The 22,581-nt window shown below is 33.8% G+C and overlaps 3 protein-coding genes across 3 annotated transcripts; 2 read left to right on the top strand and 1 right to left on the bottom strand.

The window, feature by feature from the left end:
• Positions 1 to 465: 465 nt before the first annotated feature.
• Positions 466 to 8,525, bottom strand: LOC114167110 (lysophospholipid acyltransferase LPEAT2). Its single transcript, XM_028052068.1, has 14 exons — positions 7,970 to 8,525; positions 6,667 to 6,847; positions 6,506 to 6,565; positions 5,880 to 6,043; positions 5,726 to 5,789; positions 5,555 to 5,620; positions 4,641 to 4,736; positions 3,368 to 3,412; positions 2,887 to 2,957; positions 2,016 to 2,082; positions 1,613 to 1,663; positions 1,302 to 1,412; positions 1,167 to 1,214; positions 466 to 1,066 (listed from the first exon to the last, which is right to left on the bottom strand). Exons 1-14 carry the CDS (start codon positions 8,359 to 8,361, stop codon positions 905 to 907), a joined length of 1,578 nt encoding a protein of 525 aa, XP_027907869.1. The 5' UTR covers positions 8,362 to 8,525; the 3' UTR covers positions 466 to 904.
• A 3,879-nt stretch (positions 8,526 to 12,404) lies between these two features.
• LOC114166530 (subtilisin-like protease SBT4.14) lies at positions 12,405 to 17,418 on the top strand. The gene is made up of 11 exons (XM_028051280.1): positions 12,405 to 12,567; positions 13,095 to 13,186; positions 13,284 to 13,381; positions 13,479 to 13,622; positions 13,741 to 13,846; positions 14,418 to 14,931; positions 15,396 to 15,493; positions 15,570 to 15,794; positions 15,931 to 16,039; positions 16,137 to 16,350; positions 16,764 to 17,418. The coding sequence occupies exons 1-11, from the start codon at positions 12,448 to 12,450 to the stop codon at positions 17,294 to 17,296; spliced, it is 2,253 nt and encodes a 750-aa protein (XP_027907081.1). The 5' UTR covers positions 12,405 to 12,447; the 3' UTR covers positions 17,297 to 17,418.
• A 1,297-nt stretch (positions 17,419 to 18,715) lies between these two features.
• Positions 18,716 to 21,600, top strand: LOC114167111 (putative receptor protein kinase ZmPK1). The gene is made up of 2 exons (XM_028052071.1): positions 18,716 to 19,342; positions 19,449 to 21,600. Exons 1-2 carry the CDS (start codon positions 18,822 to 18,824, stop codon positions 21,370 to 21,372), a joined length of 2,445 nt encoding a protein of 814 aa, XP_027907872.1. The 5' UTR covers positions 18,716 to 18,821; the 3' UTR covers positions 21,373 to 21,600.
• Positions 21,601 to 22,581: the final 981 nt, after the last annotated feature.

Here is a 22,581-nt window from a genome sequence, read left to right on the forward strand (position 1 = left end):
TTTTATGGAAATTACTCACCATAATTACCTAAAAATAAAATATTGTTTTAAGATGGGTTTAAAATTTAATACAATGCTAATTAAAAAAATCTACCTTTGATTTATTATATGATTCCTTTATATGATTTATTAAAAAAAAAGATCTATTTTAAATTTCTTAACCAATTTAGATCTAAATAGTTTTAACACGTAATACTAATAATAGACTTTAACATAATTATTACTAAAATAATATTTGATTACATTTGGATAAACATTGTTTAGAATAAAACATGATAATACATATTTGATTTCTTTCAATATTATTTTCTTTCCATCTAATGTAAGAGAATGAGAATGTGCTAACTCTAATTCTTATATATTAATTTCTAAAGCATGGAGGTTGTTAATCTGAGAGTTATTTCTCAACATAACAAATATACGAAATTATGATAACATTCTAAAGCAGCATATGTCAGTCTTTCATTGAGACTCAAATCTAAATCCAACTTTCATCATGTTCACATCTTTGAAAATTACAGTTATAATGTTTGTTACAAATTGACACGATGGCTCAAACTCTACATGAACCACACTGACCCATCTGAACTAAAACTCAAATGTTGGATCAGTGTGATCACAACACCCAGGTTACTCACATCTACCTGTGAAAACTCACCTATAGCTAAATATTAAAAAAAAAAAAAAAAAGAGAACGGATGGCACAGATCTTCATAATATTTAAGCTTCATGAGTAATTAATCAGAGCAAAGTAAAAAAATTGAAAAAAAAAAAGATGAGGCAACTGCACCCTACACTGTATGTATTCACCAAGAATCCCCTACTGATTTCTTTTCTTTGTAGTCCACAAAAAAGACAACATCCTAAAAAGCCAGACTATCTTATCAAATGTGAGATTCATTCATCACACTATCTCTATCACTCCATTACCTTCAAATTCCTTTTGCTTTGGTTGAGGTGTAAAAAATGCAATGAGAAGAGGATTTCTTCTAAGGCATGAAACAAAATCATTTTTGTCAACTCTTCCATCGTTATCGTTATCAAATAACATAAAAAGTTCATTGACCTACAAGTAACCAGTTTAAGTCAGCCAAGCTACAAAGAGTTTAAGAATTTTAATTTTTAATGACAAACAATGCAGAGAAAGAAGATTAAATGTAAATCACCTCATCCGCATTCCAGCTGATGATAACAGGTTGGATGAAATCTCGTAACTGAGTTTGAAGGGAATTGAAAACATGTTAGAGATAACCATACACTTTGTAAAGGCGAATGAATAGGAAGGTGAAAGATTACAATACCTCTTGTTCTACAATATAGGGCTTTACTGCACCACCACACCCAGCAAAGGCTTCTTCACAGGCTTGATGGAACCCTGGTTGCGACATCACATGGGCAGATCCATACAAGAACTGGAAGCAACATGCAATTACAAGCGAGTGCACAAGACGTAAGTGTTGTAATCAAACAAGAACAATTTGAACCTTGTGTTGCAGTTATTGGTTTTGCACAAAAAAAAAAAAAAGTGCATACAGATGTCATAGTATTATTTGCTACTAACAATCTTCAATATAGCACAGAAACGTGGTACATCATCATCACAGATAGTTACCTGTCTGAAAGTAATTGTCCCACACTTCTCCACATCAATGAATGAAAATATCTGTAATAAAATATAAAACATAATATAATAAGATGAAAAAGGCAGCAAAGTGAACTCTCAAGTCACGCTCGAGTTCAGGTTTTGGCAACAGAAAGTAGACAAATGAAAAAGAGGAAATTAGAATAAATTTTGCTAAGCTGAAAAAATGCCACAGAAAAGGAAGAAAAACTGAATGCAGAAAACATTATTTCAAAATTCCAAGTAAAAATCTTTTAGCATTCTAATAATAATATACCATAAACCATGTCACGCAAATGGAAGTACAGAATGTAACAAGATATGCAGATCGCAACATCAAATCTTGATTTAATCCCTCGATATTAAAGAAATTTCAAGCTATTTGATGACTTACCTTTGCAGATAGCGGGCAAGCCTTAAGTCTTAAAACCCTCAAGAAGTCATGATATTGGGCACGACCACTGTAAGCAAGATAGAGAGTCCGTGATACAAGTGGTAAAGTTCACCAAATACAACATATATAGGTTACAGTTGCTAGTAAAAAAAGCAAAAAAAAATATTGAACTAAAACATGGATGCAAAAACCATTATCTTACTTTAATGTCTTTACCCCAATGTGTATAAATGCAAATGCAAGATGGATAGATTTTTAGCTGAGAATTGCCAGCAATAATCACGGACAGGAGGATTAACTAGCTTGCGATAGGTTTCTATAGCTCAATGGAGAGGTACTTGGTGTACTTGTACCTTATAGATTATCGTTAAAGATTCCCGTTATATATATATATATATATATATATATATATATATATATATATATATATGGGAAGGATAGGAGAAATTCAGATTTGATGACATTGTAAATTGAAAGGAGATCCTTCGTAAAGGATAAACCTTCTGAGAGAGTGCTCTCCTATTTCTTGTTCTTTTGATCACATTCAGTCCAAAATTTATTTTCTTTCTCATTTCAATTCTTGGTTTCTAAGACTTCCTGTGAAGAATTTCTTTCAAGAGACGTCTTGCAAGGATATACATTAAGTTAGCAACCGTAAGTATTTCAACAACCATGTCCACAAAGAAGGTTATTTCGTTTTGGAATGTATTAACACCATTAATTCAAGTAAAAACTCAACACTGATTATCATCAATATTTCAAATGCTTACCACCAAATATCAGTTAATAATGTTAGCCTCCCACTGTACTAAGCAATACACGTTTTTCTAGTTAGCTACAGTTACAACTTACAAGAATGTGACCTTAGTACCTGGGATCAGGATTCATGGCCAAGAATTTATCCAGAAAGTCCACCACTTCCATGCTGCTGACATGAAATGACTGAAAAGTACAAAATCTCTATTATTATTCAGTAATAACACATAGGAATATCCGTCAACGAGATAGGATGTGTCATACTAACACCATGATTAATATACCACAATACATAATATTGTATCCCTTTCACTAGGATTACTATTAGGCTCAAACATTATGGAGCCAATCTTGGCCACTTATCAGTTACCTATAGCATCCACTGGCATAGACAAAGGATTACAGTGGCATTTGCGTATACTAAAAAGGAAACAGATTTAAAAAGTGTAACCCAAAAGCTAACTTAAGTCTTAAACAAGCTGAGCAAAAAATATAATTTGCCAGAGACTTGACAATATCAGGAAAGAAAAAAAGAAGTCAAGGGTATATTTAGAAATAGAACATCAATCCAAACTTGTTTTATTTAAGGGACTCACTGCTTCAAACTTAGTTACTTCAACCATATAACTTGAGGGGTTCTCCTGAAAAATTCAATCAGGTTAAAATGTCAGCAACAACAAAGTTGGAATGCTAAGCATAACTTGAAATTTTTAAAGCAATGATGTAAAAGAAAGGAAATATTAAACATAATCCAGATTCCTAAGGTATCTATATTTTGCATTAATACTCTACCTTTTATTCCTTAAGGTGGATAATTAAAGAAATACACTGATTTAATCCAAAAAAAAAAAACTCAAAGCATCCCCCTATACATATGCAAGTCACTTCAAGAGTGGACACATGGAGATTTAGAAAATAGTCGTGGGACTGTAAAGCTTAAAGAAAGATAAGTTAACCAATGAGAATTTTGATTTTATGTAAACATCACTTTAATAGTTAAATAAACAAAACCTTGCGAGGAAAAAAGAGGACTTCAATGGAAGCATGTGGCGATGTTAAAACTGCTGGGTATTATCTATATTAGTAGTAACAAAGAATTAGACGGAGATAAGGATTGATGTTAGCAGATAATAACATGACTAGGTTAAAAATTGACCCGCTTGTTCTCTCAATTAGAATAATGATATGATTAGCCAACAACTGTTTCCCATATAAATTTTTTATTTCAATTTCATAGTAGAAATTTCAAGTTGCTGCATTCAAAATCCATGGCATTTGTCTCCATCATCAAGAAAGATTTCTAATATCAAGCCCACAAAAATATTTTTGGTACACATCAAAAGAATTTCAGTTTAACCCAGATTGCCATTCGACACCAAGAGGAGTCCTTCACACATACCACAGCACATTAAAATCATCAATCTTCATGAAGAAAACAGTAAGTAAAAAAAATAGTATGCTAGATTTGTTTACTTGGTCGTCTCTTCACAAGTTTCACTTGTGACAAACTTGGTTTTCTTCCCTTTTTGTTGGCTTCTAAATGTAAGTGAATACATATGTAGGTGATTAGAGACTTACTCTTAGGATTTTGATAAGAGAAAAAAAGGGAGATACCCATGTTGTCACTTTAGTAGAGATTACATGCAGTAGACAACATTTACTGAAATATAAAAATGTTTTTAAATATGTGAAACTCTGGATATTCATCATCACATACACAATAATATATAAATGCACACCATCCTGACACTTGATTTTCATGTTTGAATTTGACTATTATATATAATAGAAAACGAACAAATTTAAAAGTAGAAAAAAATTAAACTGACTACAATCAAGATATAATTGAAACCAATAGGAAAAACACACCTGTTTTGCTTCTTGTGCTTTCAAATAAAGCATTGTGTCTCCATAAGAATGTCCTGTCTGGACAGCATTCATTGCAGTTGCAAGAGCACGGCTAGTCTGCATTTATCCACTTATTAATTGTTGAATAGATACTAACTAATACACGGATTAAATTCAAATCATCGAGTATACTTCTATGTAACAAAAGAAAGTGATAGAAGAGATTAAAAGGGAAAAAGGATGCAATATTTAGAAAATATTAGATGAGATTTGCTCAAATTCCCTTAGATAGGTGTTATTATATATATATATATATATATATATATATATATATATATATCCATTAATCCACTTCAGCAGTATCATCTCAGTTTAATGTATTGGTAGCATGCCATTTATAAACATTAACTAACATGGAGCATTGCTAGCCCAAATATTTGACCAGTAGAATTTTCCTTTAACTTTGAAAGGCACTTTGTAATACTAGTGAGTCACGATATCTAAACCAATCAAATTTTCCATCTACCGGAATCCTGTGTGCAAGCGCATCATCCCCATTAAATCTTGGCATCACTTTGAAAGATGGATCCTAGAGACCTAGACCCGGCAATCCATCAGATTAGTGCCTCCTTGAAATTTAAGGTGAAAAAATTCAAAGATAAATTTTTTACAATCTTTAACATCAAAGTTCACCCTTAATGTGTTCACCCCTTCATAAGGAAACCAAAACATCAGACTGACCCAGAGGTAAATGAAGATTCCAAGATTTCCATAGACAAACCTTCTTCAACTCATTCACAGCAGAAATTTATAGACCAATAGAGATTTCAAGGATCATACTGTTACAATTGTTTTCAGCATTTACAAATATGAGCGTAAATATTAAAATCCTCTGACAACATATGAAAATTGCACAACAAAACCAGAAAACTCACCCTCTCCCGAAAATGAACTGCAGTTTCCTTATCATCCAAGGGATAAACAACTGGAAGATATTCTATCTGCTCAATTCAATATAAAAGTTCAAAGTCACTTCAAAAAAATAATAAGTTTCTCAAAGTGATGGATTACTCTATTAAGAAAACCCAATCCATAAGAGAGTATACCTCAAAGAAATTGTGAAATTGAGTGAACATCCTGATCATAAGCTTCCCCAAAGAAACATTACCCCTAACAAATTTGCATGTAAAACAATTATTTTGATATTCTATTCTTACAAACAACAGTAATGAATTGCAAGGGCTTTCACAAATAATTTACCAGGATTGGTCAAAGTGCACATGAGGATAGCGTACAATTACAGGCTGGATTGGGTATCCTGGGATAAATGCACCAAGTTGGAAGGAGATAAGGTTCCTGCCATTGGTTGTCGTCCCCTCAGGAAATAATAAAACTCGAGGAAATTTATCACAAGAGGCCCTTCTCTGTTATTCAGTTCCTTAAAAGCAGATTTCTGTATCAAATAGCTTATAAAATTGATAACATGCAAATTATATAAAGTAATTCATGCCCAGCTTATCTGTTGTTCAGCCCAGTTAGTTAAGAATAATTCTTGCTATTCAACTCCACAATCTGAAGCTACTGTTACTTTACAACTTGCTCAACCCTCACTCGGTCCGTGGTTTTTTCAAGATTTTATGGACAACTAGACTTTTCCTTACTTATTAACACATTTTATACTAATAACATATTTAACTACACCTTCCAAAGGCCAATAGAAGAAAGAAAAATAAGGAAACACTTTATTGCACATCAAATATATTTTACAAAACTTTTCTAGAGATTTTATTAAAAAGTAGGAGTGTCAAAAGATGAGAATAGATAGGCGATAGCAATCTCCATATATAGATCAAATAACAATAGCCGTGCAAATAGAAGTGTTTTACCTTTATTTCCCTGATAGCCTCCCTCCTTGATGATGGTAAGAATCTGTTAACATATATGACCTGAAAACATAGAAGTGGAAGAAATGGAAAATGGCTGAATGGCAAGTGTACTTGTATTTGTGAATGTGCATACATAAAACGTAACCAAGAAATGAGATTACCTGCATTGCTCTTATAATGGTGCCAACAAAAGGTATGGAGTCATGAGACTCAGATGCCACAATAGTGGGAAATAATTCGTAGAAATAGAAGATAGGTTCAATGTATGATACATGATTGGATACAATTATAGGAGCAATTTCCCTGGGTGCAGGTTTTCCTTTCCGTTTTATCCACTGATAGCTGCAATGAGCAGAAGGAGACAACAATACAAAGATATTCATGTTTCAGAACCAAAATAAGGTGTGTAAACAATGTAGAAAACAAAAAGAACCTTCAAGTAAAAACAACCGAACCATCATATGCTTACCTGAATGAGACAACATAAACTAGTATTTACCTGAGGTTTGTGGTCATACAATACGCAATGGCAATTATTTGTTTCCTTCAGTCTTTTTTTCTCTAATTTACTTTTAGTTTTTACTGATCTCTCTAATGAAATTCTTATACAATTATACACACGTGTACACTTACATGGCACACTCTATGCCCATATGCTACCTTCCACAAAACATAACACTACAAGGAAACCTCCAATTCTTATTCATAAAACTATAAAGAATATTTCCTTCTTTTTTACTCGTCCCGGTCCTCCCTTAAACAAAAGGATTACTAAAACTATTTGCACGAAAGCCAATTTTAGCATTTCTCTGGCATGCGATTCACCTATTTTTCCCCCATCATTACCCACCGCCCAACCCAAGAATAAAACAAAAAAAAAAAAAAATCACTGACAAACATATCTGCTGAAATAACGAGAAAATCACCCGCCCCATTTCCACCATTCACAACCGAAAAAAAGTCCCTTCCGCCATTCTCACTCAACTTGAATCTGTCCTTTTTCTCACCAACCACAGTTATGAACTTCACGCCCTCCAATCCTCATTAAGCAATTCCCATCACAACGTAACAAATTACCATGTCCACAGGAGCAATAATAGCATGTGCCCAAATGCCACATCAACGTACTCACCGCACGTACCCTAAACCATTGTTTTCCCTTGGATACACTCTAATAATTCCAGAAAAAAAGAAAAAAAAAAAACTTCCTTCCAAAACCCCTCTTACCAAAAAAACACATAAATAAGCAAACAAATCAGTCCGTGTTAGCTAAATAGTCATTCTCCCAAATCAACAGTACAATTCTTGGAAACAATCATTAAAGAACAGTTCCAACTTCCCAGAAAGCACTTAATCCTAAAAACAAAACAAACATCTAAAAAAAAAACGGTCACTGAAAAAAAATTAACTAAGATCTAAAATCAGTTGAAAAAATCGTAATCGAAAGAAAAAACAGAAGAGTACCCAAACGAAAACAGAATGCATCGGGCGCACATTCTTGTGATCCACATAACCCTACACCTCCACTTCGGCATGGGATTCTCCTTGTCCTTCCACCCTTCCAGCGCCACCTTCGTCGCCACGTACCCGACGGCGAGGCACAGCCCGAACAGCGCGAGCCGCAGCAGCGCCACCGGCAGACACAGCACCGTCTTCACCCACTCATACAGCCCCTCCACCGTCGGCGTGCCGTTGCGGAAGGGGTCCAGGGTTGTCGGAGGCGGCACAAGGAGCTCGTCGTCACATCCGAGCGCGCGGTAGGGGTTGCCATCGGCGGAGGGAGCGGCGGAGGAGTGGACGGTTAGTACGATGTGATCGGGGGAGAGTAGCGGGGCGGTGAGATCAGCATCCGCCATTGGCCGGTGTAGAAGACCGTAGAGATACGGTATAAATACTGTATAGTGGGAGTGGACTGAAACGTGGCTAGGAAGAAAAAGAAGAGCGCAAAAGAAAGAAAGAAAGAAAAGAAGAAGAAAAAGCGAGTGTTGTTGATGAATTAGAAAATGCAACGGTGCCTCATTTGTGGTGCTGCTGCATCATTTTATTTCCTTTTCTTTTATTTTATCGTTTTTTGTTGACGTTTGTGTCGCTTTGCGGAAAATATTCAAAATTAATTTCATTATGTTATTTATAATTCCTTTTTTTCAATATATCACTCATTCCTTTGTTGTTTTAGGCTTAATTATTTCAATTATTTCAAATCTCTGCTAAATTTTTTTTCTTATCTTTTAAATTAGAATTAAAATTTAATTAGACTTGTTGATAATATATAAAAATTAGGTCGGTTTAGTGCGGGTGACGACAAGTGGGAAGATGGCATATGTTGGTATTATTATTATATATATTATATATTATATATTTATTTATGTTTATATAAGAATTAATTATTAATTTAAGAAAGCGTTTTGCACAGAGAAACACGATCTAGCCATGGATGTGGACGGCGTGTTTCGTCTCTTTCACTTTGGTTTTCACATGGATTCTTCAAAACCTTAATCTCCATGGATTTGGAGAAAAAAATAGTATTTATATGTTCTTATTATTACTATTATTATTGTATAAATTATGAATGAAAAATAATATTGTTGATGCTTGGAGGAATGGTAGTTTGTTTGTACTTTGAGCAGCAAAGTAGTTTGGATTTTGGAAACTGAAGAACAATAAAAAGTCTTAAAAAATTTAATGTGATTGGAAATGCTTAATTTATAGATACTATAAACTAATAAATGGTTTTTTTAAGAAAAACATGTGAATTATTTTTTAATAATATTATAAAAGAAGTCAACACAAGCACGAGTTTATTCTTTATTAATTTTTTTCTATTATTTTTTATTATACTTTTAAAATATATCGATTATCACTAATTTTAAAGTTTTAAAATATATTAAAATTATTTTTAAATATTAAAACAGTTTGTTTTTAGTGTTCAGTAAAAGATAAAACAGAAAAGTTCAACAGAAAAATGAAATTCATATAATCACGGCAATTTTATTGTTGTATTATTTCTTTTTACTTTTTTTTTATTTAAGAGTGGCATGAAAAGTCTTGTTTGAATGATGTATTTGTAAAAAAATTGTATTGTCCTTGTCTTAAAAATAATTTTGGATTTAATTTTTTAAGGAAAAAGTATATCTCTTATTCACGTTGGTGTTTGGAAAAATAAATGATACATTGATAAAAGTAAAGTAAGAGTTGGAAAAAATTATTTAAATGAAGCATGGGTTTTGGTATGATCCAATCGTGTTGGATATGGTTTTTTTATGTTTAGATCATGTGATCACATAATAATTATTAACTATTTCAATGTGAAATTTTATCATGAAACTAAAATAAAGTCGATGCGATCAACTAGGGTGTACATATGAAATGAATTTTTTTTTAAGAATTAATTCAAATATAATCTAAAAGTTTAAATTTATATTTAGTGAACATAATAAATCTTAAATTCTCATCATCATAACAGTTGAAAAAGATTACTTTGTTTTTTGTTTTTATATAAAAATTTAAAAATCAGAAGAAGAAAAAGAAGGAATGACCAAACACTATTCTGTTTTATACCATTGGTGGCAAACCAAATTAATTGTCATTAATATTCAATTCAGCGAAAGGCAAAGTAATATTTAGTCTAAAAATAGAAAGTTGCTAAAAGAAAGGAACACAATTTTAAGAATATTGTTTGAAAAGATTTTAAAATCTCATAATAAAATGCTGAATGAATATTATAAATGTGGATCACAAACCTCAACAAAATAGTAAATGAAATATTATTTCGTATTTATATAATTATAATTTTTTAATATTTGACATAAAAATAAATATGTATTCCTTTGTATTAAATATTTAATAATATCTATTTTATTTACTATTATTTTTATATTTTTTAAATTATTTAATTAATATTTGATACAATAAAAAAAACACTATAAATATTCCAATTCTCTCCATAAAACACAAAAATTTCAAATCTATCAAATATAACAATAAGAATATTTTTTTTTTACCGAACCCTACCTACTCCTCCCATCCCCATTTTTAGTAAGTTGAAATAATTAATTCCTAATCTTTCTAAATTTGGTCGTATTAGTTAGTTACGTTAATTAGGTAATTAGGATATGATTAAAGTTTTTTTCCATTCACATCACTACTTGGGTTTATTCTTTACGTGTTATGTTTTAGTTCATTCTAAAGTTTTGGGTCAAAGTTGCATTATTTTATGTTAGAGTCAATATATTTTGTTAATTTTATATATGATTTATCCGGTTGCAAGTTTTTTTATTTAAGAAAGATCGTAAAAAGCTATTGTCTATTTTTAATAGTTGTTGATGAAATTAATTGTCAATTTCGTGATTATATTTGTAGTTATTTGAGTGTTTATTGCACAGTTTATGGCATCACATGTTAACCAAACATATTATACGTATCTAAGACAAATTTGTAATATCTGTTTTTTAATGTAAAATATTTAGAACATTTATGATAATTATTAAAATGATGGGTTTGATTTTTGTGTTATCTTTCAAGTTTTAGTTCTCTTCTAGTTTAAACTGAAAGATTCATCGAAGTCTTAGCATAATTAGGTAAAATCATTAAGGTAATATATAAAATATAATCTAAGAGTGATAAAAACACAACTATATAAAAAATAATGAACTCGTGCTATTTATAACGTGATGGAGGTTAGTTGAAGTATGACTTTGTATAAGATTTTTATTCTTTCTCCTTTTTGCCAATATGCCAATAGTTAATTCTATGGTCAAATATGTTTTTTTTCTCTTGTGCTGAATTTTAGAATTAGTTAATTTTAAAATTTTAGACCAATTTAGTCTTTCATATTTCGAAATACATAAATATAATTTTTTTAATCAAATTTTGTTAAGTTTATTTGATGTTTCATACACATTTGAAGATTGTATTTAAGTTGTTTATATTGTTTTTGACACATTTTTTCTTTAATATTAAATTAAATACTATTATGAAACGTGTACGAAATATCAAATTAACCTAAGAAAATTTGATTAGAAAGACTAAATTTACATATTTCGAAAAATAAAGACTAAATTGATCCAAAGTTTCGAAATAAACTAATTCTAAAATTTACTGAAAGTTAAAGGACCAAAAATATATTTAACCCTTAATTATAATATTAACTTCAAATAATATGCCCCGTTTCGTTATCTAATTAATTATATTTTTTTAATAATCAAATAAACAAAATAGAGAATGATATATGAAATATTCATCATTTTATCATAGTCCTTTCTCACAACAAACAAATCACGCTTGGGTAGAAAAAATAGTTTGAAAGTTATAAGTTAACAAAAATATGGAGAAAACTTTAATATAAAAAATGTAAGATAACTTTTTGGATATATATATATATATAAGGTAATAAGAAAAAGCTGAGTATCACATGTTTAATATCAATTTGTGATTGATTTAGGTTAAACTTCAAGCCATGCTAATGAAAAACAAATAATATTTTCCAAATGGTTAACTCTCTTGCATTGGAATTCAAGAAATAAGGTGTTCTTAATGCAAATGACTCTTTTTTTAAGCAATGTCTCTGCTACACTTAACAGTGACCTCCCTACAGTTTCAAAGCTAATAAAATTGTCCAAGTTAGATAAAAATTAGTGAAAGGAGTCAAAGATAAACATAATGGGAAATTAATCTTCATTAACACTGCTATTTGATAAGGCCAAGAAAGATAATGAAAATGAGAATGTTAATGGAAGTTTATCCTGAAGAAGCAATGTGATGTTGACTGTAGTCAAAGGTGGAATCAGAAATTCTGTAATCTGGCTTGCAAGTTTCCCCCACCAAAAACCTTCATTAATAAATTGGAAGAAGCAAAACTGGTTGAAACCTGCTTCTGTATTCTTCCTTTTCTATAGTATATAAGCTTCTTCTTGGAAGTTGTACACTGTTCATCCTGTGTGTTAATGAATTATAAGCCTAAGATGTCACTATGTTCATGCAGAAACTTTCCTGCTCCTTTTCTCTGGTTTCCATTGTTGCTCATTCTGCTCAGCAATGCTTCAGCTGATGCTGTCAAACAAAAGGCAATCAATTTGTTCTCCTTAATCATTCTTTATGTCTGCACACACACACACACACCATTATTTTAACTTTGGCTTAAATACGTTCTTAGTCCCTGAATTTGAATGTGAAATTGGAATTCATCTCTATCTCAAACTTTGATACATTTTGATCCCTAAAGTTAAGAAGTGAATGTATATAATACTTTTAACCCAACGACGTCAACTTCTTTTTACGTGTTAAATAGTATTTCAGACTGGCTTTTGAGTTGTTTATATGAGTTGACACATTCCAACTCAAATATCAATTTGGAACACTCTTTAACACCTAAAAAAATAATATTTTTGGGTTAAAAGGACTATATTCATTGGTTCTTGAAGTTTGGAAATCAAAATGTGTAAAATTTTGGGACAGGGACGAATTTCAGTTTCGCATCTTAGGAACTAAAAACATACTTAACCTTTTATTCACGGTTTATGCTTAGGTTCTAACATGTCAAATTCTGTTGTACTCTATATGATTGTGACCACAACCTTTGAGATGTATGCAGAACTTTTACATTGTTTTCCTGGGAGATCATGCTGGGAGTAGAGACATAGCACTAGACACCCATTTAAATATTCTCTCTGCTGTTAAAGGAAGGTGGCCAAATAAAATCATGAACATTTTCTTATGCTTTATTACTCTTCAACACATAAAAGTGACAGTGTAGCTCTTGTTTTAAACTATGTTTACTTAGCATCTTAGAAGCCAAAGAATCCATGGTATACAGCTACACAAAGAGCTTTAATGCATTTGCTGCTAAACTGTCCAAGGATGAAGCTAAGAACTTATCTGGCATGTGATCATTTTTCTCTAGTTCATTCATGTTATTTGTCAATTAGTGAGTACTTTTACTCATTTTTTTTTTCACTTTCTTGTTTTCTATATTTAGCCATGGATGAAGTGGTTTCTGTTATCCCTAATCAGTACCGCAAGCTACACACAACAAGATCATGGGACTTCATAGGATTACCTTTGACTGCTAAGAGAAAACTGAAATCAGAAAGTGACATAATTGTGGCACTTTTGGATACAGGTTCATCATACCTTACATTCCATTTTCAATATTTCATACTTGTTTTTAATACCACACACACACACACACACATAGTGAAACTTACATGGTTTAACTGACATTGTGTCTCTCCACATAGGGGTCACTCCTCAGCTTCAAAGCTTCAAGGACGATGGATTTGGTCCTCCACCTGCTAAATGGAAAGGAACTTGTGATAAACATGCAAATTTTTCAGGCTGCAATAAGTAACATCCCTATTCTCCTGTACATTTTGTCACTGTTTTTTTTAATCTGTGATCATGTTTTAGTTAAATTTTTCATGTACTTAACTGAAAGTAATTTACTTCAAACTATTGATATAAGTGGGTAGAGGAAAAGATTAAAAATAGGGTTAAATGTGTTCTTAGTCCTGAATTTAACATGAAATTGGAATTCTAGATCCTTGAAACTTTGATACATTTTTGTCCCCAAACTTTAAAAATGAGTAGATATAATCTTTTTAACCAAATTATGTTAAATTTTGTTGGCGTTCAAGTTGCATTTCATGCTAGCATTTGAAACTGTTTGACACGTTATTCGTTCAATGTCAGTTGGGAACGCGATTAAAATATTAATGTTAGCTGGAAAATGCATCTAACGCGTCAAAAAGATCAACATGTATCAAAGTTTCAGATATGAACGAATTCTAATTTTATGTCAAAATTCAGGAATAAAAAACATATTTAATCCTAAAAAATAATTACTAATATTAATCATTTAATAGTTGAATTAAATACTACTATTCTGTGACAACATTTTCTCCTAAATGTCTTGAAGCAAGCTCATAGGAGCCAGATACTTCAAGATTAGTGGAAAGCCTGATCCATCTGACATATTAGCCCCCATAGATGTGGTTGGTCATGGAACTCATACTGCATCAACAGCAGCAGGAACTGTTGTCCCAGATGCAAGTCTCTTTGGCATAGCCAAAGGCATGGCTCGTGGTGCTGTGCCATCAGCAAGGTTGGCAGTTTACAAAGTCTGCTGGGCAAGTGATGATTGTGCAGACATGGACATACTTGCAGCATTTGAAGCTGCTATACATGATGGTGTTGATGTCATATCCATTTCCATTGGTGGAGGGAATCCAAACTATGTGCAGGACTCTATAGGAATTGGATCATTTCATGCCATGAGAAAAGGCATAATCACTGTGGCCTCAGGTGGAAATGATGGACCATTCATGGCAACTGTTGCAAATACTGCACCATGGATTGTAACAGTGGCCGCTAGTGGCATTGATAGGGATTTCAGGAGCACCATTCAGTTGGGGAATGGAAAGAATTTCTCTGTAAGTTCTTACTTTGGTACTCACATATGTTCTGCATAACTACAGCAACTTTACCATATTTTAAGATGAAAACACTAGTGTTCACAATTAATCAATTTTAAGTTCACGTTGTTAAAAGTCCCATATCAACTAAATATAAGTATATATGTGGATACAAAATCTCACCTTACAAGTTATTTACACCATTTGATAAGTTTCAGCTTAAATGTCAACTTAGTCAACTTAGAACACTGATTAACACGTAACAAAAAATTAATGTTATTGAGTTAAAAAGACTATATCCATTTACATTTAAAGTTTGATAAGCAAAATGTATCAAAGTTTGTAACAAGAATAAATTTTAATTTTGCGTCCAAATTTAGGGACTAAAAACATATTTAATCCTAAAGAAAATCATATAACCACCCTTATGGTTACTAAAATCCACTCTACATTCCTATACATCCAACTGTGTGAAAATGCAGGGGGGAGGGCTGACCACCTTCAATCCAAAACAAAAACAGTATCCCCTTGTCAATGGGACTGATGCAGCCAGAAACTCTGGAAGCAAGGAAAATGCTAGGTATTCTTTTTTGATTCTTTGAGAGCACATAGTTATGTTTTCCATATGAACAAAGAACAATTCAATGCATTGACAGGTTCTGCTTTGAAGGCTCCTTGGATCCAAATAAGGTGAAAGGAAAACTTGTATACTGTAGTTTAAGTGGCTGGGGCAGTGAATCTGTTGTGAAAGGAATTGGTGGCATTGGTACTATAATGGAAAGTGACCAAGTGTTTGATATTGCCCAAATATTCATGGCTCCTGCTACCATAGTGAATAGTAGCATAGGTCAAATTATTATGAATTATACACACTCCACAAGGTATCATAAGATTCTCTTGATTTCTCTATCCATATTTGTTTTCCCTTAACAAGCTTATCATAAAAGAGTCTTTGTTACAACACTCTTCTACTGAATTATCTCTAGATGACTTATTTTAATTTCTTGTTAAACAAAGATCACCATCTGCAGTAATACATAAGACACATGAAGTAAAGATTCCAGCTCCATTTACTGCTTCATTTTCATCTAGGGGTCCAAATCCAGCATCTAAACATATTCTAAAGGTACCAGAGGCTGCAATCATAATGTTATCTGTTTGTATATTGAGCATTTAGCTACTATTTGAGGAACTGAGCAAGTTTTATAATCTATTTGCTGCAGCCTGATATTACAGCTCCTGGCCTTAACATCTTGGCATCTTATACACCTATGAAGTCAATTACTGGAGAGAAAGGAGATACTCAATTTTCAGAATTTACACTTATGTCTGGAACTTCTATGTCATGCCCTCATGTTTCTGGTGTAGCAGCATATGTGAAATCATTTCACCCAGATTGGTCTCCTGCTGCAATCAGATCAGCCATTATTACCACAGGTGAGAGTCAAAACCAAATTCCACTTTTGCTGGTTGTTTTGTTTCATCTATTGGGAATAATCTTGAGTGTGAGTCTAAGTCCTATATCGGATAGAAATAACAAAATTAAACCCCACGCAAGAAAAAAGATTTATAAACTCAATGTTTCAAGGTTTTGGATTAAAAGTTTTATCAATCCCTTACGTGGATCAGACTGAATTTAATTTCACACACACACATAAGTGGAATGAGAGTGAATGCTTTGTGTTGGTGATCAACTTAGACCATTATGATAACAACAACAAAACACAATATGTGGAATGAGAGTCATTGATTCGTCTTGGTGATCGACTTAGACACTAGCAGCAGGAATTAGACAGTATGTTTTAAGATGGCTTGAGTTGTGACTTGTCTATGTGTACTTCTTTGTTAAGCTAAACCTATGAGCCAGAGAGTTAACAAGGAGGCAGAATTTGCCTATGGTGCTGGTCAAGTGAACCCTACAAGAGCAGTGAACCCTGGTTTGGTGTATGACATGGATGACTTTGCATATATCCAGTTCTTATGCCATGAGGGCTATAATAGTTCCACTCTATCAGTGTTAGTAGGCTCTCCTGTGAACTGCACCTCTTTGCTTCCAGGACTTGGCCATGATGCTCTCAACTATCCCACCATGCAACTAAGTGTGGAAAACAACTCAGGCACAACAGTAGGAGTTTTCAGGAGAAGAGTTACCAATGTTGGTCCTGCTCCAACCATCTTCAATGCCACCATCAAATCTCCCAAAGGAGTGGAAATCACAGTGAAACCTACAAGCCTCAATTTCTCTCATACTCTGCAGAAGAAAAGCTTCAAGGTAGTGGTGAAAGCAAAATCTATGGCAAGCATGAAAATTGTGTCAGGTTCCCTTATTTGGAGAAGCACACGTTACATTGTTAGGAGCCCTATTGTTATCTATAGTCCATAAGGTTACTGTTAAACTGTGGCCATAATCAAGCTTGTAGCATTCATTGATTGTGTGCTAAAACATATGGCTCTTCTTGTGCTCAATGTTGCCATTTTGTTAATAATGAAATTGTAATTCTTTGACCCTGTGATTTTACTGTGGCTATGCAAGCATCAAATGAGAATCTTAAGTTATGATCTTATAGAAGTTGCAGTTTAGGTGTTTTATTCATGAAATCAAACCTTGCAATCACAATGTTGTGAATATATTGATGGCATGGAGAAGGATAATACTCTGTTTTGTTCATTTGTGAGGATCAAATAGCATCAAATTAGTCTTTATGAGAATCAAAGGCCAGAGAAACTTAGCAGTGGATTTCTTGTCTTGTTTGAACTTTGGTTCATTGAATTTTTCAATCTTTTACTTATTCTCTCAGCAGAATCCACCATATAATGATTACAAGGAGCTTCCAAAATTCCATAAATAACATATTTGGGAGTTGGTTTAGATGACGAAAAAAGAAATTAAGAGAAAGCATATTATTTTTAATAAATCCTCACTTATTTCTTAAATTTCAAAATAAAGAAAATGAAATGAAATATCAATATGTATTTATGGAAGGGACGACTTTTTAATTTAAAAACAAAAGTTATGTTGATATGATACTTGAACTTACTTATTCTCTCACTAGTCTTTTGGGTTGAATTTTCTTTTATGCTTAAATCTTAAGAATAACATACTCCAATCACAACAATATCTTTAAACAAGCACGAGACTTAACTAATTATAGGAACTCAGAATAAGAAGAAAACTAAAAAAGAAGTCCAACAAAGGATCAACTTTTTGTTCTCTTGCTCTTTCTTTATGAACCTTCAGAAACTAAGAAGACAAGCGCAAAATATCTGAGTTAAACCAGAAAGAACATCACTTCATTGAACACGAGTAAAGTGAATAAGATTCATAGTATGATATAGTTTATTGAACACAAGATTCTTACGAACAACATAACAATGTCTCTAAACAAACAAGGTCCTTGGTTGTCTTTCTTTATCTTTCTTCAGAGTTGAAACAGAAGCATGAAAGAGTGAGTTCATCCATGGCTCTCCTTCCATTCCACACCAAAGGTAAAATTCCAGATGCAAAGGAATACGTAATGTTTGACTTCGTGGTTATACAAACTTTCTTATTTCAAGTGGATCGTATATAAAATATTACAGTCTATGCAGTACTTCTTTACTTTACTTTCTTTATCTTTTTCTATAATTGGAAAGTCTGCATTCTTCAAATTTCACATGCTGTCGTACACGGCATCCATTTCTTTTTTTCATTCCAAAGTTATCTCTTTTATCGATCAAACAATAAAATATCATTTTTTTAGATTTGTATAAACAAGAAATATGAATGTGAATCGAGAAAAAAGAAGAACGAAAGAACCAACGAAGGTCGTAATAATCACCCACATGTGTCTTGTCTACATGCAAGGTACGAACTTTCTTTTTCTTTTCCCACACCCAGTTGCTATTTTCACTATATAATATATATCAGCATGGCTACTACAAATTCATCGAATCACTTTGCCGAAATCTCCAACGACGTTTTCATGGCTTCTTCTTCAACAACCTTCATGGCCATCCTCCTCCTTTTCTTGTACTTCCATTCTTCGGCGGCGCTCCCCCTCTCCGTGGAGAGACCCGACGAAGACGTGATAGTTTCGTCGCCGAAGGGGACGTTCACGGCGGGGTTCAGGCGCGTGGGGGAGAACGCGTACTGCTTCGGCGTGTGGTTCTCGCAGGCGGAGAAGCACGTGGTGTGGATGGCCAACCGCGACATTCCGGTGAACGGGAAACGCTCCTCGCTCTCCCTCCTCAAGAACGGCAACCTCGTGTTGTCCGACGCCGGACAGTTCGACGTTTGGGACACCAAGACTCTGTCGGAGAAGCCGTTGGAGTTGCATTTGCACGACACCGGGAACCTCGTGCTCCGGGAACAGACCAATAGAAGCTCTGTTTTGTGGCAAAGCTTTGATTTTCCCACCGATACACTCCTCCCAGGCCAGCTTCTCACCAGGTATATATAATATCACCATTTTTTTTCACACTTTCTCTTTCGTTTTAGTGAAATTACACGCTAAATTGCTTTTGGGTGATTTAAAAAACCGATTTGATTCACGCAGGTTCACGAAGCTTGTTTCGGCGAGAAGTGAGGGCAACTATTCCTCTGGGTTCTACAAGCTCTTCTTCGACAACGACAACGTTTTCCGTCTTCTGTACGAGGGTCGTGAAGTTTCAAGCGTTTACTGGCCGGATCCTTGGCTGGTTAGCAACAACGTTGGGTTCGGTAACGGAAGAACCTCGTACAACAGTAGCAGAGTTGCAGTTCTAAATGACTTGGGCCAATTCAGTGTTTCTGATAAATTCAGTCTCACCACAATCGATCATGGGTTACTCCTTCAACGAAGGTTGACCCTTGACTATGATGGCAATGTTCGTATCTACAGCAGAGAAAATGGTCAACAAGATTGGTCCATGGCAGGGCAATTCAAGTCACAACCTTGTTTCATTCATGGGATTTGTGGTCCGAACAGTATATGCAGTCATGACAAAGCAATTGGTAGAAAGTGTGATTGTCTTGAAGGGTATAGCTGGGTCGATAGCCAAGATTGGTCTTTGGGTTGCAAACCAAATTTCCAACTTACCTGTGATAACAAGACAGAATATCGCGCTGTACCTCTCTACGAAGTGGATTTTTATGGATATGACTATGGAACTTCCTTTGAAAACTACACATATAAACAATGTGAGAAACTGTGCTTGGAAGTGTGTGAGTGCATGGGTTTTCAGTACAGCTTTGCTGTAGAAAATGGCCACTTTTGGTGCTACCCAAAGACGCAGTTGCTAAATGGACACCATTCACCCGGTTTCCCAGGACAATTTTTCGTGCGTCTGCCAAAAGAAACCGCTCAAGAAAACCACCTGCAAAACAACAATGGCTTGGCTTGTCCGAGAAATGCAGAAAAACTACTCGAAAGACCGTATGTGAAAGGCAAGGAAAACGGGTCTGTGAAGTTCGTGCTTTGGTTTGCAGTTGGGTTAGGAGGGTTTGAGGCTGTGTGCATCTTTCTGGTGTGGTGTTTCTTGTTCAGGAGTAGCAACCATTTGGTGAGTGCAGACCAACAAGGGTATGTTCTTGCTGCAGCCACAGGGTTCAGAAGGTACACGTACTCTGAACTGAAACAAGCCACAAAGGGTTTCAGCGAAGAGATTGGAAGGGGTGCGGGAGGGACAGTGTACAAGGGTGTGTTATCAGATAACAGAGTTGCAGCGATAAAAAAGCTGCATGAGTTTGCGGAGCAAGGAGAGAGTGAGTTTCTGACTGAGATGAGCATCATTGGGAGGCTGAATCACATGAACTTAATCGGCATGTGGGGGTATTGTGTGGAAGGAAAACACAGGATTCTGGTTTATGAGTACATGGAAAACGGGTCTTTGGCTAATAATCTTCCATCGAATTCACTTGATTGGAGGAAGAGGTACAACATTGCAATGGGAATGGCAAAGGGTTTGGCCTATTTACATGAAGAGTGTTTGGAGTGGATCCTGCACTGTGATATCAAGCCTCAAAACATTCTTCTTGACTCCGATTACCAACCCAAGGTGGCTGATTTTGGCTTGTCCAAGCCCTTGAACAGAAACAACCTCAACAACTCAAGCTTTTCCAGAATAAGAGGCACAAGGGGTTACATGGCACCAGAATGGGTTTTCAACTTGCAAATCACTTCCAAGGTGGATGTTTACAGCTATGGAATTGTTGTGTTGGAGATGATAACTGGGAGGAGTCCAATGATCGGTGTTCAAGTCACAGAACTAGGGCAAGAGTCGCAAAATGAGAGGTTGGCAACATGGGTGAGGGAGAAAAGAAAGAAAGCACCAGAAGGAACATGTTGGGTGGAACAAATTGTTGACCCCACTTTAGGATCAGATTACAACTTGAAGCGGATGGAGATTTTGGCAACAGTGGCTTTGGAATGTGTTGAGGAAGACAAAGATGTGAGACCTAGCATGAGTCAAGTCGTTGAAAGACTCCAAAACGGTTCTTGATTAATCTCTTTCGCACATTTCACTTTCCTGGTTCTTGATATTTTCTCCAGTTTTGAGAAAGAGTTTTTATTTCTCTGGTTGAACACTGTAGTTTTGATTAATGAGTAAGTGTTTATAAATCCATTTTGATCTTGAAGTTACACTATGATGTAAATATGAAAGTGTGAATTTGCAACCACTATGATTTGAATATGATACCAATTTATAAAGTAAGAAAAATTGCAAGGAGTTATAAATTCTGATAAGAAAAATTGTCAAATGGTCGTCGAGTGTCAAACAATATTTTTCCGTTCTGATATGTGTATGCCATAATTGACAGAGACGTATATCAGCCACCATAATTGAATCGTCTTGAAATCACTGTGATGAAAAAGGTGGTGGAGCCTTTCACACTCTAAACTAAGCCATGCAAAGTTTAAGGCTTGGAACGAGTCTCGTCAAAATAATTATTTTCTAAGAATGACAAAAAGTAAGATCTATTTTTTTCTAAAGAGTAAAAAGCTTTTTTATAAAAATAATTATTTTCTGAGAACGGGAAAAAGTAATAAGATGTATTTTTTCTAAAGAACAACAAGCTTTTTGACAATTTGACCGAGGTAGTCATTGCGTAGAGGTTGATGACTGAGTGTAAAGAAATGATATTCAATGTCAAAAGAAAATGTTAATTTTCCACATGAAAAAAAAATCGATTTAAACACAACTTGATAACAAGTGTCCTAATTTCACAAAAGAGAAATAACATTTTTTTTTCTTTTCTGGGAATTTAATTCAACCCAACAAGTTAGTTTAAGAAGTGAAGATTATCTTCATTTATATTTTTAAAAACAAATTTCAGTTTGAATTACAAACATAGTTTATAATAGAATAGGGACATGCTTGGTGGAACAAAGGGTTGACCCTACTTTGAGACCTCAATAGTTATTACGTATGATAAGAATGGGAAACCTTAGTTAGCTCTTGAGTAAGTTAAAAAAAATGTTAAATATGTTTTTGTTCCGTAACTTTCATTAAATTTTGGAATTAGTCTATTTTAAATTTTTTTTGTTAATTTAGTCATTCATATTTCAAAATATGTAGATTTAATTCTTTTAATCAAATTTTGTTGGGTTTATTTGATGTTTTGTACGCATTTCAGAATTGTTTTTGAGTTATTTATACTGTTTGACATATTTTCGCTTTAATGTTAAATCAAATATTATTATGAAACGC

The sequence above is a fragment of the Vigna unguiculata genome, chromosome 10 (assembly GCF_004118075.2).
Source record: "Vigna unguiculata cultivar IT97K-499-35 chromosome 10, ASM411807v1, whole genome shotgun sequence".
NCBI classification, from domain to species: domain Eukaryota; kingdom Viridiplantae; phylum Streptophyta; class Magnoliopsida; order Fabales; family Fabaceae; genus Vigna; species Vigna unguiculata.

Excerpts from the sequence above, each read along its gene's own strand:
- LOC114167110 (XM_028052068.1), bottom strand. The coding sequence starts at position 8,361 with ATGGCGGATGCTGATCTCACCGCCCCGCTACTCTCCCCCGATCACATC. Across the intron at positions 5,790-5,879 it reads GTGCACTTTGACCAATCCTG|GGGTAATGTTTCTTTGGGGA; the intron begins GTAAATTATTTG and ends CAAATTTGTTAG. Across the intron at positions 3,413-4,640 it reads AAGCACAAGAAGCAAAACAG|GAGAACCCCTCAAGTTATAT; the intron begins GTGTGTTTTTCC and ends TGAATTTTTCAG.
- LOC114166530 (XM_028051280.1), top strand. The coding sequence starts at position 12,448 with ATGAATTATAAGCCTAAGATGTCACTATGTTCATGCAGAAACTTTCCT. Across the intron at positions 13,382-13,478 it reads TGAAGCTAAGAACTTATCTG|CCATGGATGAAGTGGTTTCT; the intron begins GCATGTGATCAT and ends TTCTATATTTAG. Across the intron at positions 14,932-15,395 it reads GGAATGGAAAGAATTTCTCT|GGGGGAGGGCTGACCACCTT; the intron begins GTAAGTTCTTAC and ends GTGAAAATGCAG.
- LOC114167111 (XM_028052071.1), top strand. The coding sequence starts at position 18,822 with ATGGCTACTACAAATTCATCGAATCACTTTGCCGAAATCTCCAACGAC. Across the intron at positions 19,343-19,448 it reads CCAGGCCAGCTTCTCACCAG|GTTCACGAAGCTTGTTTCGG; the intron begins GTATATATAATA and ends TGATTCACGCAG.